Here is a 21,477-nt window from a genome sequence, read left to right as displayed (position 1 = left end):
AATAATAATATTGATTTATGTGCTTTCAGTCTTTCACTATATTTAATGATGCATTTTTCAATTTTCACCTGAGAAAATAAATAGTTCAAAAATGACAAACATGCTGGTGGTATCCATCCCAAAAAAACACCCATGTGATTTTCAATTGTCTCTTGTTATAATATCACTACACATAATGAATAAATGTCACATAATGCTATGGTGGTTGTCATTAAGATATCCTTATGATTGTGGTAAAAAATTGTCTTTTACTACAGTATATAAAATAAAAATACATAAACAGTTAAAAGGAAACAAATTGCATTCATTTTTAACTAATATTAATCACTTTTCCATTTAATATTTATACAAAGGATGGCATATGGAAAATATTAATATCCTTACCCTCTTTTTTGCAAAAAAAATTAAAAATACAAGATCTCTAGTGTGTCCTGTTAATAAAATAAGGTTCCATGATTGATGACCCTTTGCTCTGATATTTGGCGCAAGCCTTTGGTTTTATGAACAACTAGAAGTAGTTCCTTAATTTCCTTAGTGTTGAAAGTTTTCGTTGATCATTATATTTTTGGATGATGGCCTTTTTAATTAGTTAGTTATATGACAGTTTATATATGGTAATAATGTGTTATGGGATATATATAGTTCGATTTCGGCTTGATCTAAAGTTTTTGCTTTATCATCTCAATCTCAAGTGCTAGCTACACTTGATGCGGAAAAGTTGAGCGATTATTTTGATTCTGCTCCAATTTTCAACATCAGGTAGGTTGTAGTTCGATCCATTAATTTATTTTCAATATCAGGCTTGATGGTTTATAATGTATTACTTGTAGTTTCTTGTTAGTTTTCTTCTTCTTAAAACTTTTTGGCCCCATTACTTCTACAATTCCCAACTTCACATGGGCTTACAAATCCAATCAGGGCCGATCTACGTGACTTCGTGGGCCCCCTATTACTTCCCAAGTTTATAATTTACTATGAATTTATTAGTTATTTATAAAGATAAAAGTAATTGCAAAAGCTCGAAATAAATTTTGTATTTCAAAGGATAAACCTAAATATATTAAAAGTTAAATATATATATTACTATGATTATATGAACCTCCAATCCCTCTACTATAAAAGTCTCTCTGTATCTATGCGCCACCGGCATTTTTCTCTCCCGAACGTTCCAGCACAAATTACCCAACACAGCGTCGCAGACGACGAAGGGAGCAAACGCTAAAATTTTATATAGATTGAAAGGGAAAACGCTAAAATGTTCAAAAAGGCCGTGGAGGCTAAATCCCACCAGAGGCTGTCTGGTGCGGACAGGAAGAAGCTCAAAAGAACCATCAGAGAGAGGTTCCGTAGAGCCTCTGATGCTGATATCGACGCGTTATTGCCGCCTAAGGTGCCCTTTTCATTTATTTTATTCAGTGTTTTGATGTGAAGATTAGAGTGTTGGTTTCTGGGTATTGGTGTTTTGATTGCGATATGTGGGGCATTGCTTTTGGTTTGGATATATGATTTAATAGACCAAATGTATTGCTGATAAATTGTATTTGGTATTTGAATTTGGATGTTGCCAGCGAAATTCCATCATTTTGTTTGTATTGTGTGGAAGGAGCATATTCTGATAACATAACTCGTTTGTTATCTTGGTATTACCGTATTATATTTTCTTTGCCAAAGTGTACTTTGTTATACGAATGTTGAGGGCTGTATAGCTAACAAGCTTGTTTTTTGGATGGTCATTATTTGTATGAGTTTTGGTAATTTAACCAAAGACGTTGAAGACCATGTATTGTTTGGTGGAGGCTCATAGACTTAGGTATTTAAAATTGAACATGATCTTATTATACAAGCAATTGCATGCCATTAAAGTGGAGCGCCTTATATCTTTCATAGTGTTTGAGATATGTGCAAGATTAGATTATATGACATACATGTGCAATTAACATTACTCAAATAAGAAATAAGGACTCGCCATTGATTTTCCTAGCTTGTTTATGCCACATCAGTAAATACATAAGCAAGGCCTTCGTATGGCAAGCTTTCATGCGAGGAAAATGGAAACAAGTGTTCATTGCATGTTGTTTTCTAAAGCATTTTTTAATTGACACGAGAGAAATTAACGGGGAGTTAACGCTACATTTGTTCAATGAATCTAGAATTTTTTTTGTTTGATACTTGTCTTTTAGGCTGAGATAACTGTCTCAAAGTTCCAAAATCGAGTCCACGTATATGGAGTGGAAGGTGGCTTTCCTATGTTCTTCGATATCGATGGCCGACGCACAGAAATATTCCCCACAGGTAAGAGATATCTTCCCAATAAAAAACGGATTTTGTTGCTTTTATTGTACCTGGTGTCATTACTCATTAGTCATTAGAAAGCCCTTTTTTGACAGAATTCTGTTACCTGACTATTTGGTGTGCTTAGTGAACTGAAAACATTGTGGATGATAAAATTTATGTCTGAAATTCGGTTTATTGTACTTGTCTTTTAATCAGAAGGGTCGGCAGCATTGAAATTGGTTTTTGGGGAAAAGAAAAGAAAATAGATGTCCGGTGTTTTCTGAATTTACACTTCTTTGTTTTGCATTAGCTTCTCATCACAATGTTGGCATGACCCTTTGTCTTACTAGTGATTGTCTGTATTCAGCTTAAGTTTTGGGATCCTTTGTTAGTAATATATAGACGAGTCTAAAATTTTAAGTGGTTAAATTATTATCAGGAAACTTCTGTAAACTCATTAAATTTGATGCGCCAAACGGTTTTAGACTCATCCATAGCAGGTCCCATGAATTCTATATCTAGCCAGCTATATCATGCTTCTTATAAATAAACAAGGCATAGCAAATTGTTAGATAGATTTCTCATTGAGATTGTTATGAATTCCATGTTTGGAAACAAATATCTTTTAGGTTCTGTATTTTGCGTTTCAATGCAACAAACTCTGTCTAATCATGACAATAAACAATTTTTGTGCAAGGAAACCTTTTATGAAATTTGGTCAAATGTGAATTTATTATTTATATATATTATTTCATTTTAAATAAAAATTATGCTACATCATGCAGTGTTTGCTCTCTGGAAGGCCCCTGAACTCGTCCCTTCTTTTTTGCTGAAGGGAGGTGAGGTTTCTCGATTTGTCATTGGAGGCGCAGATTTAATGTTCCCTGGAATCAGTGTACCTGCCGAAGGTTTGCCTTCATTTGTAGCTGGGGAACCATGGTGTGTAAAAGTTCCTGGCAATCCTGCACCCATTGCAGTAAGCTTCTATTGAAATCGTATCTCTTCTTTTTTGTTTTAACTATTTCGTTTCTGCTCTATTTTATTTAACTTGTGCCTTCAGATGTGATGACATAACGTACATTAACATTCAGCTGGCACTTATGAACATTGATCATTATTGCAGGTTGGGTCTACTACTCTGAGCAGTGCAGAAGCATTGAAAGCCGGTTTGCGTGGAAAGGCTTTAAGGATAACTCACTATTATCACGACTCCCTGTGGCAAGTGAAAATGGCAAATAACTGGTTGAGTGACTAAATAATGCTCTGGACACTGACATGCATGTGGAATATTTTGCAGGGAGTCAGCTGAGGGACGGTGTGTACCAAATGCAGGCTTTCTTGAGGATGTTGTCTTCGAGGATCCTTCTTTGTTGTCATCAAGTCAAGCTTTTGATTCATTTGAAGGTTCTATTCATGCTTCCATTGGTCAACAAAGTAACATCAGCAGTGAAGAAGTTAATGAATTTGTGGATGTAAAGGATGTCTTTGGTGAACCAAATCTGGCTTCCACAACACAACACGAGCCGAAAAATGATGCTGCAGAACAAATAATTAAAGATGTGGGTGATGTTAAGTTGATAGATAGTGTTGCTGTTGGTGAACCAAATGTTGAGGAGCAGCATATTTTATCTGTGGAGGATGTGGATGCCTATTTGGACAAATGCCTTTTGCAAGCCTTGCACACAACAGTGAAGGATAAAGACCTTCCGATGCCAGGAAGTACGCTATGGTAAGATACTTAAGTGTTTTATGGCTTATTCTCATGCAATGCTCCTAGTTTGTTGCTGTTCTTTCTTATGTGAACATTAAATCTTTATTTAATCGATAGCACAAGATAGTAGTTCTTTTAGTTGTCTAATTAATTGTTACCACATCCATGCTTGTTGAATTTCACTGAAAACTTGCAAGTAGATTAAAGAGTTACTATCAATGTATGTATGTATTCTCTGGAAGAAAATCATTGCCATTATGTGAAGATTATTCTTTAGTATTCCATCAACCAAAAACTCATAAATGGCGCTGATTAAATCAGTCAGTTTGGTGAAATGTGATCATTCTGGTTATCTGGTAAGGTGAATAGGAAAACTAATGTCCCCATGTTGCATAAAGAAGTCAGAAGGATCCCTTGTAAAGTAAATTAGAAACTTTCATTTATGCAACGCCATCTGTATAATTTGGTTCAAGAGAAAGTTAGTTGTTATCAACCCATCTGGTTGCTTGTGTTGCTTTATATTCAGTCTATTAGTCAATAATAAATTATTTCCTATCACAATGGTTTTTGCTGGTGAACAGGAAAACATTCATCGCTTATAAATTTTCCCACAGAATTTATTTTGGCGAATATGGAAACATTCATTACCAAACATCTTTGTGCCTGAAAATTTATTTTCATCATTAAATGAATTATTCATTCAAAGCAAAGCACAAGCAATAAGATGGAGCGATCTTAACTAGTTTTCAGGCACAAAGATGGGATTTATTTGTTTCTTTGCCTAACAGCTGATCTGTTCTTTTGTAACTGTTGCAGGTCAAACCATGTATTACCTTGCAGGCCTTCAGGCATTACTTTGGATGTCAAGAAATCATCCCACAAGAAATTGTCAAAATGGTTGCAAGCTAAATCATCCGTAGGACTGGTCTGTTCCCTGTTTCTTGAATTTTTTTAACTGTTTAAAGTTTAAAATATGCCAACATATTGAAGAAACAAAGGAATTGGTCCTCATATTCCTGGGATTTACAAATACTCAACTCAATCCTTGTTTAGTAGTTATGCATATCCTTTTCACCATTGGAACTTCACAGAGCTGTGGTTTTCAACTTTCTTTTTGTTGTATGGATATACTGCCTCTTTGATTTTGAAGTCTTGCATGGATGAAAGAGTGTGCATCAGTGCTTTCTACAACGCATCTGCAAGTCTCTTGGACGTGATAGATATGTCTATATATACTTTAGTATTTTAACGGTTTGGTGTTTCATATTACATCTACTTGATTTACTTATATTAAGCTTGACCTTCTGGTATTGTCATACAAAAGATGGCTTTTGGAAAGAGATGAGAGGAATTTTGAGGCTTTGCTTAGGGTTTCTCAGAAACGTGGCACTGGGATCTTCTAGTGAGATAGTTACATATAGAAATTGTTCCGATTGCTTTAATTATTATGCATCTGAGAATTACAAAATATTGCACCTTCTCAGTAGGATTAATGATAATGATTAAATACTTGGTGTTAAGGAATTCCTTTAAAGCATCAACTGAAGTCCTCTATTCTATTGTCGAGACCACAAGAAACGCCCTACGATGGCAATGGAGCATCTACTAGGTTTATTTTGGTTCATATTCGGTTAAACTTCTAATGATACTGCATTTTCTGCATTCCATTCCTTAACATTCATTAATAGTAGTTGTCAGTGTGTTGCATTTTCACGGTTTATAGGAACATTAAATTAGATAGTTTCAAGGCTCCAGGAATGAAAGATTTGGACAGTTTAGAGAATCAAGGTCTTGGACTTTCATGATTTATTTTATTGCTTTGGCCAATGTTTTCTCTGTTTTATTCTTGTAGTTGGTTTTGGCTTTGCGGTATATGCATGTATTGTTGCAAAATTCATTGCTGTTGATTTAATTTACAATATGGACAGATTTCTGTGAAAGAAGACAAATACAAAAAGGAAGTTGTTTTGTTTTCCATCAACCGCAATCACCCAGACTACATGTCTTTCAAGCCAGAGAAACGGCGAGTGGAGAAGAATGATCAGGCTGGTGATCATGCTTCTAGTGGAGGTCTGTTGTATAAAATGCTTGAAGTGGCGGAGATTTATAAGCCAAGTGTGCATGTGAATCCCATATTTGCATCTGTTGGGGCTGATACAGGGAAACTCTATAGTGCTTCGGAAGCCTCTGAAATTGTCTTTGAATACATTGAGAAAGGAAATCTGGTTAAGCCAACAAACAAGTCCGTTGTGGTTTTGGATCCGACTTTATGTGATGCATTGTTCAAGGGGGCCATTAAAAAAGGATCAACATACCCAACGGAGATCCATAAGAAAGATCTAGGACCAACTTTCATAAGCCGGATGCAAGCACACCACATTGTGACCAGAGGAAACGAGTCTGCTGTTCGCAAGGGTTCTCTAAAAGCATTGCAGATTGTGACAGAGCGACGGCAAGGTAACAAGAAGGTGACAAAAGTGTCAGGTGTAGAAACGTTCTTGATTGACGCTGAAGCCTTGGCCACAGAACTGCAGAAAAAGTTTGCTTGCAGCACAACAGTTGCTGAACTTCCAGGTATGTTTGTAGTACTAGGTAAACGTAAAGGATTATTCTGTTTTGTCGCTAACACCAGTATATGATTTGGCACTCGATCCATCTTTTCTTTAGCATATGAATTGTTGCCAGTTATTCAGAGAGCAGTACAGCTATATTTTTGCCCATTTGGTGCATGCGGCATCTCTTGATTGAGAAGAGTTGATTCTTGAATTGATGGGAGAGGATAATATTTTTAGAATTTGTGAATAGAATTATTGAAGTCTACACATCCGTATGCAGCATAGACTTCAATAATTCTAATCCTACTAGAATTTCACCCTTTGTGGAAAAAATAGGAAAACTTGACTCGGAGCTATTTTTGGTCATGTATAAGTTCCAATAAAATAGAAAGCCATCCTAAGACCCATGATAGGGAAAGGGAAGTAGTCAGAGTCGAGAACATCTAGGGCTAGACATCGTTTTTCTCGTTGTTTGCTCTTGGATATTTTAACTTGTTCTGAAGTTGTTTCTGTATTATTTGTTATCAATTTCCAGGTAAGAAAGGGCTTGAGGTTCTAATCCAGGGTGGTGTGATTGAAGAAGTGGGAAAATATCTGATTGAACAGTATGGTATCCCGAAGAGATACATTGAGGTTCTTGATAAAACAAAGAAATGAGAAGCATAAGTGCCTGCTAGGTGGTTAGTTGTAGATCTACTACATTTCCCGTGTGGTAAGATAAGAAATGTATATTCTGAAGTTTTGGGGATTGCATGAATTATTCTTTCCCTTGTTGCTGCTGTGCCTGCATGCATGTGTGGTGTTATTAAAAATTGAATAATCTTATTAAGTCATAGGGAGTCCAGTCCTGGTTTGAAACCATTTCCTTGTCACTAGTCACTAATACTATTGTTATGCTGTGAATGTGAAGTTTGATCTGAAAAGATTATGATGATAAGTGGGTAGCGGCCTTGACTAGAGAATAATGAATGAAATACTGGATGAATCACGTCATGCTTTTGAAAGTTATGGTGTTGGCTTTGATTTTACCCAGAAACATATATACATGAGTTAGTAGTTGTCGGTTACTTTGCTGTCGACAATTCAATATAAAAAGAGACAAGTAGAAGTACTTCCCCAACGCATGCAACGTGACACATAAATAAATAAATAAAGTGTATTTGGAGTATGAGACAAATATATTCAAGACCTCCTTTTATACCTTCAAAATAGCATGCTTTATATAAGTAAAATTCCAGCTGGTAGATTCTTTAAATACTCGTATGGAGAATAATAATAAGTACAATTTGAGAAAAATTTAAATTAGTAGTGAAAGGCATGGCATAAATATAATAGAGATGCAACGTAGTTGAGGACATTCGAATTAAAATAACACTAGTACTGCACTGCTTTGCTTGGAGAATAAATATTTGGATATAGTTGAAAACTGAAGCTCTGGCTTTGACTATGACTGGGAGAATTTAATAATAGCTGGCTAGTATTTTGATTATTGAATATTCTTGTCTCCTGGCCATTGTATGGACAATACTTATGACTTGTCAGACTAAAATTTGTTATCTACATCTATACAAATAAAGAAACTTGTTAGTCAAGATAGCAGGCAAATATATATATATATACACATGAGGAATTCTTCCTATGCTCACATAAATTGTGCACTTAATACGTATTTATATTTTCACAATTAATTTGAAACATGTGGGATCCAAAATAATGAGTCTCACTTGTCATTTTACTCATCCACATCCTTTAAAAATGATGCATATTTTAAATACGTAATTTAGGTGCGCATTTGAGAATTATAAAAAAAAAGAAAGTAGCAGATGTACACTCATCGTGTATGATATTGAATGGTAAAACTGTGTGATAATTGATCCATTCTGTGGTATTGACTATTGAGGTTTCTTTTATTCAATTGATTGATTTGCATATATAATAGATCATGTAGACTTTTTTTTTAAAATTTTTTTATAGATGTACAAAGTGATGATCGTCATCTTTGAATAACAAGGCAAATCATGTCATGCCCCAGATAATAGTCATATTAATTAATTAGTAAGATTGACTGCTAATTATTTAATTCCTAATTTGATTAATGAATTCTTACACATGATCAAATTAATTAGCTAGGGTAGGTAGGCGGGAGGGAATGAAGCTTAATAATAGTCTTGATTACATAATATCTTCACTGAATCGAATGTGCATCGATGGGGATGGACTAGGGAAACACATCTCTTGCAACTTGTGGTGCACCAACCTTAGGCCTTATGAGCCATCAAAAAAACCATTAACCATATATGGTTGGATCACATCAACTCATATTTGCGTTTTGTACACGTAGTAATTAATGTGGAGGGAGTAATTGGGACACTAATCCACTGATAATGCCCCATAGTGGTGCTCTCTGCTCATCAGGATAACTCCACTCAATTGATGACTTTCTCTACCAGTTACAGTTGCAGTTGCCAGTTGGGCATCAACTCAACTCTCTAAATTAATTAATTAAGTGCATTATTGGAGTTAGTCGGGTGAAGATTATTGGAGTATTACTCCTAGTCCTATATAAGACATTGATTAGTTTACTGCTTAATTAAGAGCAAAGCACTAATGTTATGTTTTCGTATATAAATTTCCACAAGTCAACATACCACCAAGTAAAAAAGCAAAACCATTACAAAAGTCTTATTACAAATTTCCACATATTCTTATTCTCACTTAACAAACATTTTACGTCTCAGTCAAAGCCCCCTTGACTCTGGTTTTTTGCTTTAGAGTTGGGAAAGTGCAGCAGTGAGAGCGCGACGAGGGCGGAATATCACCTCGTTCTCGTATTCTCCCTGTGGCTTTTCCCAATCGAAGCTCTGAATCAATGTCCCCAAAGCGATGGCCATCACTCTGGTCCCCATGGTGATTCCAGGGCATTGTCTTCTTCCTGCCCCGAATGGTATGAACTTCAGCCCGGCTTTCTGATCACCACCAGCTTCGAACCCAAGGAACCTCTCTGGCTTGAAAGCGTAAGGGTCCTCCCACAGTTTCGGATCTCTGTGCAGCGCCCATATGTTGACGAACAACATGGTGCCTTTGGGGACGTCGTAGCCTCCGACTGTGCAGTCGTCCATGTTGAGATGTGGGAGTGGCATCGGAGCTGCTGGACCCAATCGAAGTGACTCATTCACCACGCAGTTTAGGTATGGCAGTTTGTTGAGATCGGCGTCTTCGATGAGACGGGATGATCCAACAACAGAGTCAATCTCTTCTCTTGCCTTTTTCAAACACTCTGGATGTGATACCAGATCTTTTGCTGCATACGTTGCCGCCTGAGCCGTGGTGTCTGTTCCTGCCGTTAACATTACCTGCACCAAATATTTCAAAGATCAATTAATGATTCCTTATAGGAAGTAACAAAAATACAGATCGACAGCAAGTAATATAATTATAATTATAATTATACCAGTATAATCCCCTTGATGATCTCGTCGGTGCAGAATTCAGGATCTGTTTCTTGCAACGACAACAGGACATCGATGATTGGTCTCTTGTCCTTGACAGTCACCCGATTAGGATTAGCTGCTCTCATCTTCCTTTGATCCTCAACGAATCCCTGCAAGAAAGCATCCCTCTTTTTGTGGTCTTTCATCATCTTCTTCTCCACTCTGTAGAACGGCAACCACCTCAAGATTGGGAAGAAATCACTCAAATTGACACCCTCACTCGAACGGAATATCTCCATTAGATCCTCCAATCTACCCTTCCCTTTAGCAGAGCCCATGTCATCCTCACCGAAATACCTTTCCCCAGAGAGCATCTTGATCACAATATTAAAGGTGAACATGTAGAAGAAAGACTTCATGTTGGCCTTGGCGACACCAGCTTTAAGGAAGAAGCTCTGGTAGAGATTCTTGGTGAGCATCCGGACCTCCTCCACCCGGATGTAGGAAGTCATCTGGAGACGAGTGTTAGACAATATTTCGAGGGTGGTGAGGCGGCGGAGGTTGCGCCAGTGGTGGCCGTAGGGGGTGTAACCGAGGGTGGTGAAGTCGTAGGTGACGAGCTTTTTGGAGAGAAAGATGGGACGAGTGGCAAAATTGAGGTCATGCTTGGTGAGACATTCCTCGATGGCCTCATGGCTGCCGACAACAAGGGCGGGTCGTGGGCCTAATCGAAGATAGAGAATAGGGCCATATTTGGTGCAGAGATTGAATAGACCCTCGTGGACGGGTTTCTTCAAGGTGAGAAAATGGCCTACTATGGGAAGTGCTCCGGGAGGGCTGGGTGGGAGATTCTTGTACTCCTTACCCTCCTTGTTACGGAAGACAAGTTTGTAGAGCAGGAAGAGGACGGAGAGTGAGAGACCTAAGTAGTAAAGGGTGTCCATGCTATGAAACTTGGCAAGACTCGATAGTGATCGAAGAGCTCTCACTGCTTTATATAGGGAACGGAGGAGAGACCTTTATATATATAGTGAAACGTATTATTATTTTTTATTAAAAAATCAAAGATATGGAAGATATATAACCAAAAAAAATATATGTATATATATATAAATATTTTTTGTATGAAATTTGATTTGAGTTTTCAATGGTGGCGTCCAACTGCATCTGCATGTGCGAGTCTTAAAATCTATTTTTAGTCAAAAATAAGACATCAGTAAGTATGTGCTCAAAAGTCAAATAATTAATTAAATTAAAATCACCAATTGAATTTTTGAAATCCAAAAATAAATAAATAATAATAAACGTTTACTTTTTTCAAAACAAACACACACAGCAATAAACCTAACTAACTAAACACCACCCCAAAGGGCTTAAAGATGTTTGATTTACTAGACTTATATACTACACACTTGAATCAATCGATGTGGTATATAAACGTTTACTTAAATGGTTAAAACTTGAGCACATATTAATTGCTTTTTAGGAGCCATTTTTCAAAGAACTAAACACAAACCAATTTGTTTATGTATTGTCTGTTAATGGAAAGGTCCAATTTTCTCCAAAAAGCAAAAGTGGAGGCTTAGGAAAATTGGTGAAAAGCCATCTTTTCAAAGTCAAAGACGTCTCTTTTTCAGTTTAAAAATGTTAGAGATCTTAGTAAAAAGTATCCTAGTTATTATAATAGTGGATCTTGTCCCTTAATTGATGTAGGTGTAGGAACCCACAAAACCTGATAATTAAATCAAAGAGTGATACATCCACTACTGGGATGATTGAGATGTTTTTACCTGGGATCCCTATCACTTCTGTTTCGAGTTTTCTTCCTCTCCTACAAATTATTCCAACTCCATCTTGATGGAGCCACTTGAACTTGAAAGTCGAAAGTAGTAGTCAATACTCAATGGTTGTTTGTGATAAGCTAGTCAGTGGTTTTATATATGACCGCAATTCTTAATTCTATCTTATTTTATTCAGCAAAAAAAAAAGTTATATTATAAGCAGCAATGGGAATGATTGGTAATTTCCAGTTTAATATTTAAATAATTAAACTGGAATTTTCAATTTGCTTCAACATTCAAAACCTTTAAACTAACAAGACCAGTAAAAAATAAATAAATAAAATTGGGCCTCTTATCGGTGGACCAACCCCTAAACCATTCATCGCAATTTCAATTAAAAACAGTAACACACAAGGAAGTCCCATCCCATATGCTTTATTATGCTCTATTGGGCCTGTGCCATCCATACTTTTGGGCCTTTCTCTTTCCTCCATCTACTATTGGGCTTAGAGACATCTGTTTTTGAGCTCATCTTGGTTACTTAGTTATGGGCCGCTTGTGAAAATTTAGTCATCGTTGTACACCTACAATCTACAGAGGCTCGCTCAAATGATCTGGCCAATTTTGGGCCGGACCAAAGTTAAGATCTGGCCAATTTTGGATCTGCCAAAACCCAAAATTTTATTGGGGAGTTTCGGCGTAGTCAGGGCCTGTTGGAATGTAGAGGCGGAAGCAGAGGTTAGATCAGCACCTGTTCAGTTGGAATGTAAAGGCTGAAGCAGAGGTTAGAGGACGCGCGCCATTGACATTGAGTCATTGACATTTATAGAGAGAGAGAGAGAGAGAGAGAGTAGCTGAGTAGGTATATTTGAATGGGAAACAAACAAACTGGATAAGACAAAACAAAACACGGTGTCAGGGTCCGTGTATATATATAACGTTAAAGCTTACATGCATGCATGTATGTATAACATTAAATTAATTTGTTTGTCTTAACAAATGGATTCCCATTCACTACCGTATGTATAACGTTAAGTTGTGGACGAATAAATTTCCGCAACTCCTCCTGTCCTGACTATTGTAGTCTATAATTATTCTACTCGATCCACAGTTTTTATTTTCTGCCAGTATGCATTGCCGTACATATATTGGTTTTTATAATTTACACTCTTAATTATTTTGTAATGCATGCTAATCGCTAATTGCTAATGCTAAGCCTTTTTTTTATTACGACGTACATCATATCTCTAACGTACATATATGCATCATATATAGATAGATCATAGATGTGCCTCCCTCGAAATAATAAGGGGAGTAATTGTATCTGGGATTTTGAACTTGTGTCGAAAACAGAATATTATTGAAAGGGTCCATCCGGCTGACACCAAACAATGTAATAACTAACTTTTAATTTATGTTAAAAATAAATACTATTCTTCATTGTCTCCATAGCTAGCTCATACAACCGGTAATTAAGGAACTGTTCCAAATACTATTTTAATTTATTTAATACCCCATCCAGCTTTCCCCTCTCTGTCTCTTTGCTGAATACAATGTTAATTAATTAATTAAATTAATTAATGAATTATATTCCGCCGGATTAGGTGTTGGTGATTGCGACCTGTTAGCAACACAAGATATCAATTGTTTCTTCTCTATATTTTTTTTATTATTTATTTCAAATACTAATTATTAGTCTTGATAAATTTTGTGAACACATTGACTTAATTCTCATATAATCGGCATTTTAAAGCATCAGTTATTGCAATTCCATTATCAATTAATTTAATTCGTGGAAAATATTTTTGATATCTTGATTTTAATGGCAACCAAACCATATAAACGAAAACGACAGTATGTAATAGTTGGTTTCCATCTTTTATGTCGCAGTTAGTAAATTTTGGCCTTTATATTTTGTATCTTCTCTTTAGTAGCCGAACCATTCCAACTACATACGCGTTCCTGCACCCCAACAGCTTTTTCACATATATACAAAATATATACATAGAGACCTAGCCTAGCCTAGCCTAGCCTATCCTATGAGAGACATGTCCAACTCCCAGGGAGCTCAGATATGCACAGACAAGCTTTCATGGAAGACAAAGCTGGGCATGGCAATATTCGGCTTTGGTATCCGATCCTCCGTCAATCGTTCCAACGGAACCATCAACCGCTTCATCATGAGCCTCTTCGACATCAAGTCACCTCCTACCAACACTCCTAAAAACGGCATCCAATCCACCGATGTCGTTGTTGACCCCAACCGCAACCTCTGGTTCCGCCTCTACAACCCCACTGCCACAGACACAAGCCTCCCAGTTATTATCTACTTCCATGGCGGTGGCTTCGCCTTTGTTTCTGCGAATTCAATAGCCATGGATACTTATTGTAAAAGACTAGCAAAACAACTCCCTGCAGTGATCATCTCGGTCAACTACCGTCTCACGCCAGAGCACCGGTACCCTTGCCAATACGACGACGGACTTGATGTCCTCAAATTCATCGACTCTAATCTAAACTTCAAAGGCTTTCCTGCCAACGCTGATCTCAATCGCTGTTTCGTAGCCGGAGACAGCGCAGGCGGCAACATCGCACATCACGTCACCCTCAGAGCTTGCGACTCTAACTTTTCAAGTGTCAACATCATTGGACTGATTGGCCTACAACCCTTTTTTGGCGGGGAAGAACGGACGGAATCCGAAATTAAGCTGGTGGATGTTCCATATATTACGATTCAGGGCACGGACTCGCTGTGGAGGATGTTCCTGCCAGAAGGATCCAACCGAGACCATCCTGCGGCCAACGTTTCAGGACCAAACGCCGACGACATATCCAAGGTGGCCAAGTTTCCAAGTACAATAGTGTTTGTGGGAGGATTTGATCCACTGAAAGATTGGCAAAAGAGGTACTACGAGGCCTTGAAACGACATGGGAAAGAAGCGTATTTGGTTGAGTATCCCAACGTGTTTCACGCTTTCTATTCAATACCTGAGCTTGAGGAGTCTGATATGTTGATTGAGGAGGTCAAACGCTTCATGGAGAAGCAGTCACTCAAAGTCCTGGAGGGTACGACAAAATAGCAGTTAATTTGCAGGCTTCATATGCTATGTCTTGCTTTGTGAGCCAAAGCCTGTGTGTGGTGTGTACGTATGTACTGTTATTTTCTGTAACAAAATACTTCCATACGATGGGCATTTATTTTATTCTCAAAGTTTGTGGTTTTGTGAGTTATGTTTTAAAATTTGGTTGTAATGTATTTTGAATTTTTTTTTTTTGGAATACATGGGAAGGGATGGGAAAACTCAAACTCGAGACCTCTATAGATACAGCACACATGAGTATCATTTAAGCTCATACTCACCAAAGTGGCAAACTGATGCCCCAAGTTCCCACAAGCCCATCGCCGGCGATGTAACAATGGTCAAGGTCGGTGTAACAAATTTCAAGACGAGTTGGCACCAAAGAAAACGAATCCACCACCGTGGAAGTAGATTATCACTAGCAGGCTGCCCTAAGGCCCCTCACCTTCATTGATATTATTGGTTGGAACAAAGAGACGGAACCAAAAGTTTTTGGTGTCGACAATATCAGAGGTTTTGACGCCATTGATGGATTTTGAGGAAGAAGCAGACGACAGATGACTTAAAACTCAAAGAGACTCATAAGGACGCGGTTGCCGTTGGATGTGAGAATGTGAGATGTCCATGGCAAAGGAATAGTGGATATGTAAAAGGTGAGCTCTGGTGAAATAGTGGCGTAAGAATGCATGCTTGCATGTGTTATGCAGATATCTTTCAGTTAGGCAGGGCATTGATCCTTACAAAATGGTTGCGTTTGTGGACGAAAGAGGAGATGCAGACCATGAAGACCTGCTGGGTGCTGGCTGGCGTTCACAAAACTATTATTCTAAAAAGCGCAGTATATTATGGCCGGGAGAAAGCTTCATCGTAGTGAAGAAGGTTTTAAAAGAGAAGATGCGGTCCCTCTAGAAAGCTCTAATATCTCATTTGTTGAGAAGAACTTTGAACCTCATCGCACACTGCAGCGAAGATAGTTATTGGGAACAAGTAATTTTTATCCGACTTACCTTTTGGGTTTTGTTTCTCTTTTAATTTAGGCTTCTGCAGGATATACATCATAGATAACATAAAAGGAAAATAAATGTTAAGGACGTACAACAATTTACATTTCAATATGTATCAAGACATGCAAAATATCATAATTAGCAGAAGAGATGATATTATTTAATGTGCACAGTAATAGAAAAGAAAAGGATGGTGATTTTTGGTTTGGTATCCAAATGACAGAAAAAGGCATCCACACATGAAATAGCATCCACTTCACATCTACGTAGACATGCATACAATTGTGACCATCAGGTACAAAAGCATTCGTATTACCTATATATACTTTCTTTTGTGCATGTTTTCCTTCCCTCCAGTATGCAGCAGCAAGAAATATGTACCCCTCTTTTTTGAGTGCATATTCTGGTCCGTTAGTGTTCTCATAGACACCATCTAAATTATTTACTCTCAGCAACACATCATCTATTCATATTTCATTTTTTAATTCTGAAAATCGAGTTTTCACAAGGTTGCATTCTTACCTGCACAAAACATACCTTTCAAGTCGTCCAACGTTTTCGTACATGTATAATGTTTCATCATGCTGCAAAATTTGCCCCAACCTTATATTCCTGTCCACATGCACATTTGATTATGTGATCAATTCCCTGTAGAAAGCATAAGCCATGAGTTGAAACAGACAATTTTAAAGGAAAGGCAAATTCAATCGAGGCAGTCAACTATTTTTGTAGATGAACAGCATAAAACATAGTCAGCATCTTGCACCATTTGAATTGAAATGCAATTCAAACCTTGGTTTCTTGAGCAAAAGGCACACAATTAGATTTTTTCATTGGTGAATTAAGCTTTAGCAACTGCAAAGACCATGTCATCAAAGCATAAAAAGGTCCAATATATAAAAAGCAAGAGACTAACCACATTTACCTTTAGCTTCTCAATTTGGTCCTGCAAGGACTGCAAATACTCGGTTTCTCCTGATTTGTCAGATAAAAGGGCTTTATGTTCATCTTCAATGGTCTTTATGTCCATAGCCAACAGCTCAGGCTACAGACCCTCATTATTGAGAAAAAATAGGTACCATATGTGAGAATATATAGCATATAATAGAGAAGAAACAGATGCAAGCACACATGATAGAACACAGACATGTATGACTTGAACAAACAAGTTACCTTCAAATCCTTCATTCTACGCCTCGCTTTGTCAATAGACTGCTTCAGCTGAAATGACACAACCTAGACATCAATTTACGTTCAAAAGAACTGAAAATAGAAACATAGGAGTCGCATAAGAAAATAACCTTCCTTGCAAGTTTTGTTCCCATTTCCATTTCTCAAGTTTCTTTTACTTTCGTCATTCAGAAAAAAGTTCATTTTTCTTTAGATCACATCGAGTGCCTACTAGAAGCATAATTTCAGGTCTGAAATGATATTATATTTGTTCTGTTTGGCCCTTTTGTGTTAGGAGTTCCTCATAGAGCTAGAACCAAATTGCCTGAATGAACTTTGAACCAAGTACGTGCAACACATTACATGCTCAGGTATCTTTTCCAGTGGAACAGGGGAGACTACTACTCTGGATTAATTAATAGTTTAATACGTAACTTCTGGATGGCCAATACAATGACATGCAAAAGAAAAAGAATTAGAACTCAAGTGAACCTCCCACTCTACTCTACACATGCAACAAAAGCTAATAAACTACGTGAAGTTATTTAAAGAAAATAAGAAATAACATATCATCCATTAATAAGCAGTGGAAATCACATAATCTCATATCGTTAAAAAGCTTCTTAAATAAGTAACCTTGATGTTCTCCATAACAAGTTTGGATTTCATCTGCACAATTTCATCAAGCTTGGCTTGGGCAGAGTCGAACTGGGCCGTTAAGTTCTTCCTTGCATCATTGCCCTGTTAATTTAAGGAGCACTGATGTTATCACTTCTTATGAGTTACTTATCAATGGTAGACATTTTCTTACATTCTCATCCATGACGAGGCTGTTTCCAGTTCCAGATTTCCCTATGAAGAAATTAATAAATTAGATTTTAAGTTGGAAAAGAAAAATATGCATCAGTAACCTTACTTCGAAATAAAGACATACACTACGGAAATAAAGACATACTCTATGATATTCAAATGTAATCATACATCTATATAAAATATTAATCAGGATAAGAGTATCACGGGATAAACAGATCCATCCCTTCAATTTTCTCCTCTTTCTTCTAGCCTATACGCATCAACTTGTAAGTCCAAGATCCATACCTTCAACCTTTGCTGTTTGCTTATCAGACCTAACCTGTAAAATCATTAGTAATGGTGCCATTATTAGTAATACTGCAGTATTATATCCTATCTTTTTGTTTGGAGGTTACAATATCTATTCACACCAGCTTAACAATAAAACTCAGTTCCAGTTTAATAATTGAGTCTTATGTGAAAATCACAGTGCCATCACACAGACAGACAAAATAATATTTATCAGTTTCAAGATGCAGATATCTTCAGACAAGAACTTCCATATTCTGAGCATCAAGGAGAATCTTCAAGTATGACAGTGTCAGAGTAAAAAGAAGGAAGATCCGAATAGTAATCGTTGAAAGTAAAAATAGAAAATGGCAGAGAGAGGAGGGAGATAGGCAGGAAGTGTGAAGGTTCAGGAGGGACAGAGGAAGGGAGAGAATTAGCATGGGAAGCAAGTGGATCAATTGGCTCAGCAGTACTCCATGGCTAAATGGTACGAAACATTCACATTTTAAAATGAAAGATTTGGTGACAGGCCCATGCATGTAACTAGAAGAAGTATACCATTCGACAAGGGGCATGTTCACACTTTCTTACTGTGTCTGTTTAATGGTATATCGCACTTTGAATTATCATATGCATCATTACATTTCATATATTCTATTTTAGACATAAATACTAAATGAGAAATTCTGTCTATATTTTTACAAGTCCTCTCAATAAAAATATCGTCTCAATTGTGGATCTTCGAAGGCATAAAACCAAATAATCATTTGAATTATCAGATGCATTAAGAAAAGAGGCTTAGTTCTTCAAGGATAACGTCTTGCTAAAATTTATGCATCCACTAATCACACCCCGTCAATTAGTTCTCATAAAATCCTTATTACTCATTTAAAGAAAAAGAAAGAGGACAAACTGATCTGCAAGAAAGTACCGTTCCATGCTCTCCTGTTGCTCTACCAATCATGTTAGAAGTGAACCACTCCTGCCAGAATAAAAAGGAGATGATCATCTTGCTGGTAGAAAATATCAATCAGAAGGAATTAATATCCCAAGAGGAATGCAAACCTGTTGTTGCTGTAATCTTGTGTTGATATCCTCTGCAACCCTGGCATAGTAAGTGCTGTTTTGATGAATGTTATTATTATGTTGGTAATGGCTTCATTTTAGTCATTGAACTGTATTCCCCAAGTTACCTCTTCTGAGTAAGGTTGACAGACAAGCCGACTCTTTCTTGTTGCATTAGCTCCAATGTCTGTATGTTTAAGTTCAGATACCAAATCATGACCAGGGCACATCAGAATCTACTTAATTCTTTGGGTCTAATAAAGCTTGTGAGAACTATTCTAGGGACAATTGTCTCACATGCTTTGATTAGATATTATAATTTCTAAAATAGCAGCTTTATGCAGTATATTTCTACTTCCAAAGGTCCAATATTTGCCTATAAACAATTGTTCAAGATCATATTGTCATAAAGAAATGCAGCAGACTTGGAGGTCCCTACATGAACAATCAAAGTACTATTTCTTTTCTCCCCCAAAACACAGACATCCTGAAAAGTCGAAAATGGTGAGAAGCTAGGTTCTGAAGTTGCATACGTATAAAGCTATAACTCCTTTTGATGCAAGAAATATCCACACATAATATCCCCCAAAACACCTGCTTGCAGGTGTGCCTGGACAATGCTAGAAGGTACAATAAAGAGGTCACACAGGGCAGCAGACAACGAACTGATAAGAAATGAAAACCAGTAACACTTTGCCTACCCTATAATATTACATATAGTAAAAAATAAAGTATGCTCATAAAATAGTCGATGGGAAACGAGATATCCAAATGAATTCTGAACCAACTACAACATAAACAATCAAAGATTCTGTGGTTCTTACAACGTGACCGAAAATCATATCTGAAGTACAAATTTTTAAAAATTTTTCTTTGACGCATTTTACCATGATTGTCAACCAGCACTACAAACTCCCCAATTTTCCTCGCAAATATAATATTCCCTTGTTTGCATTTCAAATTTCACAGTAACTGATTGGCTTTATGAACAATGGCACGATTCTTCAAAGAGGACGGAACAAGTATTGCAAAAAATATTTTTCCAAGTTAAACAGTCTTTGTATATGGATCAGGGCTATTCTAACCACCTGAGAAAGTGTAGATGAATCAAACTCCAAACAGGCCATCTTTCTCTGTTTGTCCAAAATCTGAGAGCATACTTGGCCTTTCACCTTTATCATTCGATCACCGTCTTCTCTGAGTTGCTTTGTTTCAGATTTTGCTGTAAAATATCAGCCAAAGATATTATGAATTGTTGAAGAACTTTGGAAACTATTATTCCAGCGGTATTTGCTCTTGAAACTCAACGAATACATTATTCTAGGGGTAAATTAAGAACTGTGGTTATAAATAAGCAAACCATACAAGGAATCATTAAGCAATTTATGTGATGGCACTAAAAGTGGACATCTGAGATGACTAATATATTCAGCTCAAATATAAATTCAACTAAATACCCAAGTACTCTACAAGTCTCGAAACCAAACACTAGCTATCCCATTCAAGTTCCCAAGGGAGCATTAACCAACAATCAGTGTCCATGCAAGTTCCCGAATAAACATTATGAGCATACTTGCTCTGGAAGCGATATTTGATGCTTTCACTATTTTCCAATGGCATGCATTTGCCAGTTCATTAACATTCGAATACATTATAACAAAACTGATGTTTAAGGATTGAAATAGAACCTCAAATTATTAATCATCATGTCAGGGGGAAAAAAATACTGTTGAACGTTATAGCTAAAAAATCAGGGCAGCCAAGCAAGCTCAGATAGAATTCAGTCAGTGCTCACACACGCGGAGATCTATCTATAACGTATACAACGTAGACATACCGGATTCGAGATCTTTTTCCATGGTTTGAATGGTGGTGATCTGCATCTGCTCTTCAACTGAGATCTTCGCTGCTTGATCCTCCACATCTGAAATGATTTATTCCGTGAGTATATATGAGTAGTATATGCAGTCGAGTTTAGCAAGACATCAAGAGAGAACTACCGTTCATTTGAGAGCGCAGGGTCTTCATATACTGCAAATACTCCTCCATCTTCGAGTACTTTCTTCAAATCCCTAAATAGTATAAACATAGATTTGTGTTGAGAGGTGTAATTTAGATCGCTAACGAAACGATATGGAATGAACCAGAATCAGCTTCAAGAGACAGAAACGAGTAAAAGATCGATCAATTAACCTAAAACTGTTCGAATCAAGAGGGATCGGGATGAATCGCGAATGAAAGATACGTGAAAGGGTCAATTGCGTTAACTTAGATGAGTTTACTTAGATGGGTTTAGCTAAAATGTGAAAGGTCAATTGGGCTT

The 21,477-nt window shown here is 37.0% G+C and overlaps 4 protein-coding genes across 11 annotated transcripts; 2 read left to right on the top strand and 2 right to left on the bottom strand.

Annotated features, from left to right (window-relative positions):
• The first annotated feature begins 1,109 nt into the window (after positions 1-1,109).
• Positions 1,110-7,528, top strand: LOC120011432 (eukaryotic translation initiation factor 2D). Its single transcript, XM_038862540.1, has 8 exons — positions 1,110-1,390; positions 2,181-2,292; positions 3,060-3,250; positions 3,398-3,492; positions 3,572-4,003; positions 4,802-4,910; positions 5,914-6,559; positions 7,076-7,528. Exons 1-8 carry the CDS (start codon positions 1,256-1,258, stop codon positions 7,195-7,197), a joined length of 1,842 nt encoding a protein of 613 aa, XP_038718468.1. The 5' UTR covers positions 1,110-1,255; the 3' UTR covers positions 7,198-7,528.
• Positions 7,529-9,130: 1,602 nt separating this feature from the next.
• LOC120011151 (cytochrome P450 81Q32-like) lies at positions 9,131-10,968 on the bottom strand. Its single transcript, XM_038862215.1, has 2 exons — positions 9,992-10,968; positions 9,131-9,893 (listed from the first exon to the last, which is right to left on the bottom strand). The coding sequence occupies exons 1-2, from the start codon at positions 10,913-10,915 to the stop codon at positions 9,309-9,311; spliced, it is 1,509 nt and encodes a 502-aa protein (XP_038718143.1). The 5' UTR covers positions 10,916-10,968; the 3' UTR covers positions 9,131-9,308.
• A 2,637-nt stretch (positions 10,969-13,605) lies between these two features.
• Positions 13,606-14,974, top strand: LOC120011021 (probable carboxylesterase 18). The gene has a single exon (XM_038862020.1). It carries the CDS (start codon positions 13,792-13,794, stop codon positions 14,830-14,832), a length of 1,041 nt encoding a protein of 346 aa, XP_038717948.1. The 5' UTR covers positions 13,606-13,791; the 3' UTR covers positions 14,833-14,974.
• Positions 14,975-15,966: 992 nt separating this feature from the next.
• LOC120011022 lies at positions 15,967-21,439 on the bottom strand. Of its 8 annotated transcripts, none has more exons than XM_038862022.1 (12): positions 21,348-21,439; positions 21,155-21,226; positions 20,992-21,078; positions 20,243-20,376; positions 19,283-19,341; positions 19,155-19,209; positions 19,021-19,071; positions 18,105-18,138; positions 17,818-17,858; positions 17,643-17,747; positions 17,010-17,057; positions 15,967-16,881 (listed from the first exon to the last, which is right to left on the bottom strand). In XM_038862022.1, the coding sequence occupies exons 2-12, from the start codon at positions 21,201-21,203 to the stop codon at positions 16,678-16,680; spliced, it is 867 nt and encodes a 288-aa protein (XP_038717950.1). In that variant the 5' UTR covers positions 21,204-21,226; positions 21,348-21,439; the 3' UTR covers positions 15,967-16,677. The 8 variants fall into 8 exon arrangements, with proteins under 8 accessions (XP_038717950.1, XP_038717951.1, XP_038717954.1 ...); XM_038862023.1 differs by having other exon boundaries at positions 15,967-16,484; positions 16,753-16,881; positions 21,155-21,429; XM_038862026.1 differs by having other exon boundaries at positions 15,967-16,448; positions 16,753-16,881; positions 21,155-21,429.
• Between the last annotated feature and the right edge of the window lie 38 nt (positions 21,440-21,477).

Source organism: Tripterygium wilfordii, chromosome 12 (genome assembly GCF_013401445.1).
Source record: "Tripterygium wilfordii isolate XIE 37 chromosome 12, ASM1340144v1, whole genome shotgun sequence".
In the NCBI taxonomy this organism is placed as follows: Eukaryota; Viridiplantae; Streptophyta; class Magnoliopsida; order Celastrales; family Celastraceae; genus Tripterygium; species Tripterygium wilfordii.
Note: the sequence above shows the minus strand (reverse complement) of the source record. Positions and strands in the feature narration are given on the sequence as shown.